This window comes from Myzus persicae, unplaced genomic scaffold (assembly GCF_001856785.1).
Source record: "Myzus persicae strain clone G006 unplaced genomic scaffold, MPER_G0061.0, whole genome shotgun sequence".
Lineage (NCBI taxonomy): Eukaryota > Metazoa > Arthropoda > Insecta > Hemiptera > Aphididae > Myzus > Myzus persicae.
The window spans coordinates 8320-9642 of record NW_019101294.1 but is presented as its reverse complement, the minus strand read 5'-3'; the positions used below and the strand labels follow the sequence as shown (position 1 = coordinate 9642).

At 35.7% G+C, this 1323-nt stretch overlaps 1 protein-coding gene across 1 annotated transcript in view; it reads left to right on the top strand.

Moving 5' to 3' along the window:
- Nucleotides 1–238: 238 nt before the first annotated feature.
- Nucleotides 239–1323, top strand: part of LOC111028563 (zinc finger BED domain-containing protein 5-like) — a 6685-nt gene continuing 5600 nt past the window's right edge. The window contains exon 1 of the mRNA XM_022307255.1: nucleotides 239–841. Coding sequence (XP_022162947.1) covers nucleotides 239–841 — 603 coding nt within the window. The remainder of the gene's footprint in view (nucleotides 842–1323) is intronic.

Below are 1323 nucleotides of genomic sequence, written 5' to 3'. Positions count from 1 at the left end.
ATAAATAAGATATCGTATAAAATCATTGTTATTTATCGCATATGTACGTATATAAATTCTGATTATTTTATATTATATCTAATTATTTTATATCAGTACTAAATATTTTCTCTTCGGCCGTTTAGTTTGTTGGTGTCAGTCAACGCAAGCTGTCGAGTTTGTCTCTTTAAATATTTACGTTCGTACATTATACAAATGTTCGTACATTATTTTATATCAGTACTAAAAAAGTAAAAACATGGATAAGTGGCTAAATATAGCAACAGACAATAAATCTACGTCTGATACCTGTTCAGTAAGTTCTGCTTCAAAGTTGGAAAGTGCAAGTCAAGATGTGAATAATCCTATGAATATAAGAAAATGTTTAAGGAAATATGATCCTGAGTACATTAATATTGGATTCACGGTCATAGACGTAAGCAATGAGCCTCGGCCTCAATGTGTTATCTGTTTTGAAATTCTTTCTAACCAAAGTATGAAACCGTCCTTATTAAAACGTCACCTTTCTACAAAACATTCGACGTTAGAAAACAAACCAAATGACTATTTCGTTCGAAAATTGTCAGAGATGAAAAGCACAAAGAAAATTATATCATCTTTTAGTGGTAGTACTGAAAAAGCAGTGGAAGCATCTTTCTTAGTGAGCTTAAGAATAGCGAAGTGTGGAAAACCTCATACCATCGGCGAAGAACTAATTTTACCGGCGGCAAAAGATATGGTAACTTGTATGTTAGGTGTTCCGTCAGCTAAAAAACTTGATATGATATCACTATCAAATGATACAGTTCGCTGCAGGATTGAAAGTATGGCATTAAACGTTAAAGAAAAATTAATTGATCAAGTGAAAAATAGTGATTTTTTTTCCATACAACTTGATGAAAGTACAGATATATCAAACTATGCTCAACTTATGGTTTACGTGCGGTATGTATTTCAAACTGTAATTAAAGAGGATTTTTTATTTTGTGAAGCACTATCAACACGAACTACCGCTGACGAAATATTTAAAAAGTTGAACCACTTTTTTGTTGAAAATGGATTAAACTGGAAAAAGTGTGTCGGTTTCTGTTCTGACTGTGCTCGAGCTATGACAGGTAAACATGGAGGTGTTGCGACTAAAATAAAATTGGTTACAGAAAATTGTACTTTCATACATTGCAGCATCCATAGGGAAGCTTTAGTAGTAAAACGTAAGTAGTATATAATAGAGCATTCAGAAGGCTGCCCTTGCTGCCCCGCTGCCCTTGCTGCCCCGCTGCCCTCACTGCCCTTGCTGCCCCGCTGCCCTTGCTGCCCCGCTGCCCTCACTGCCCTTGCTGCCCC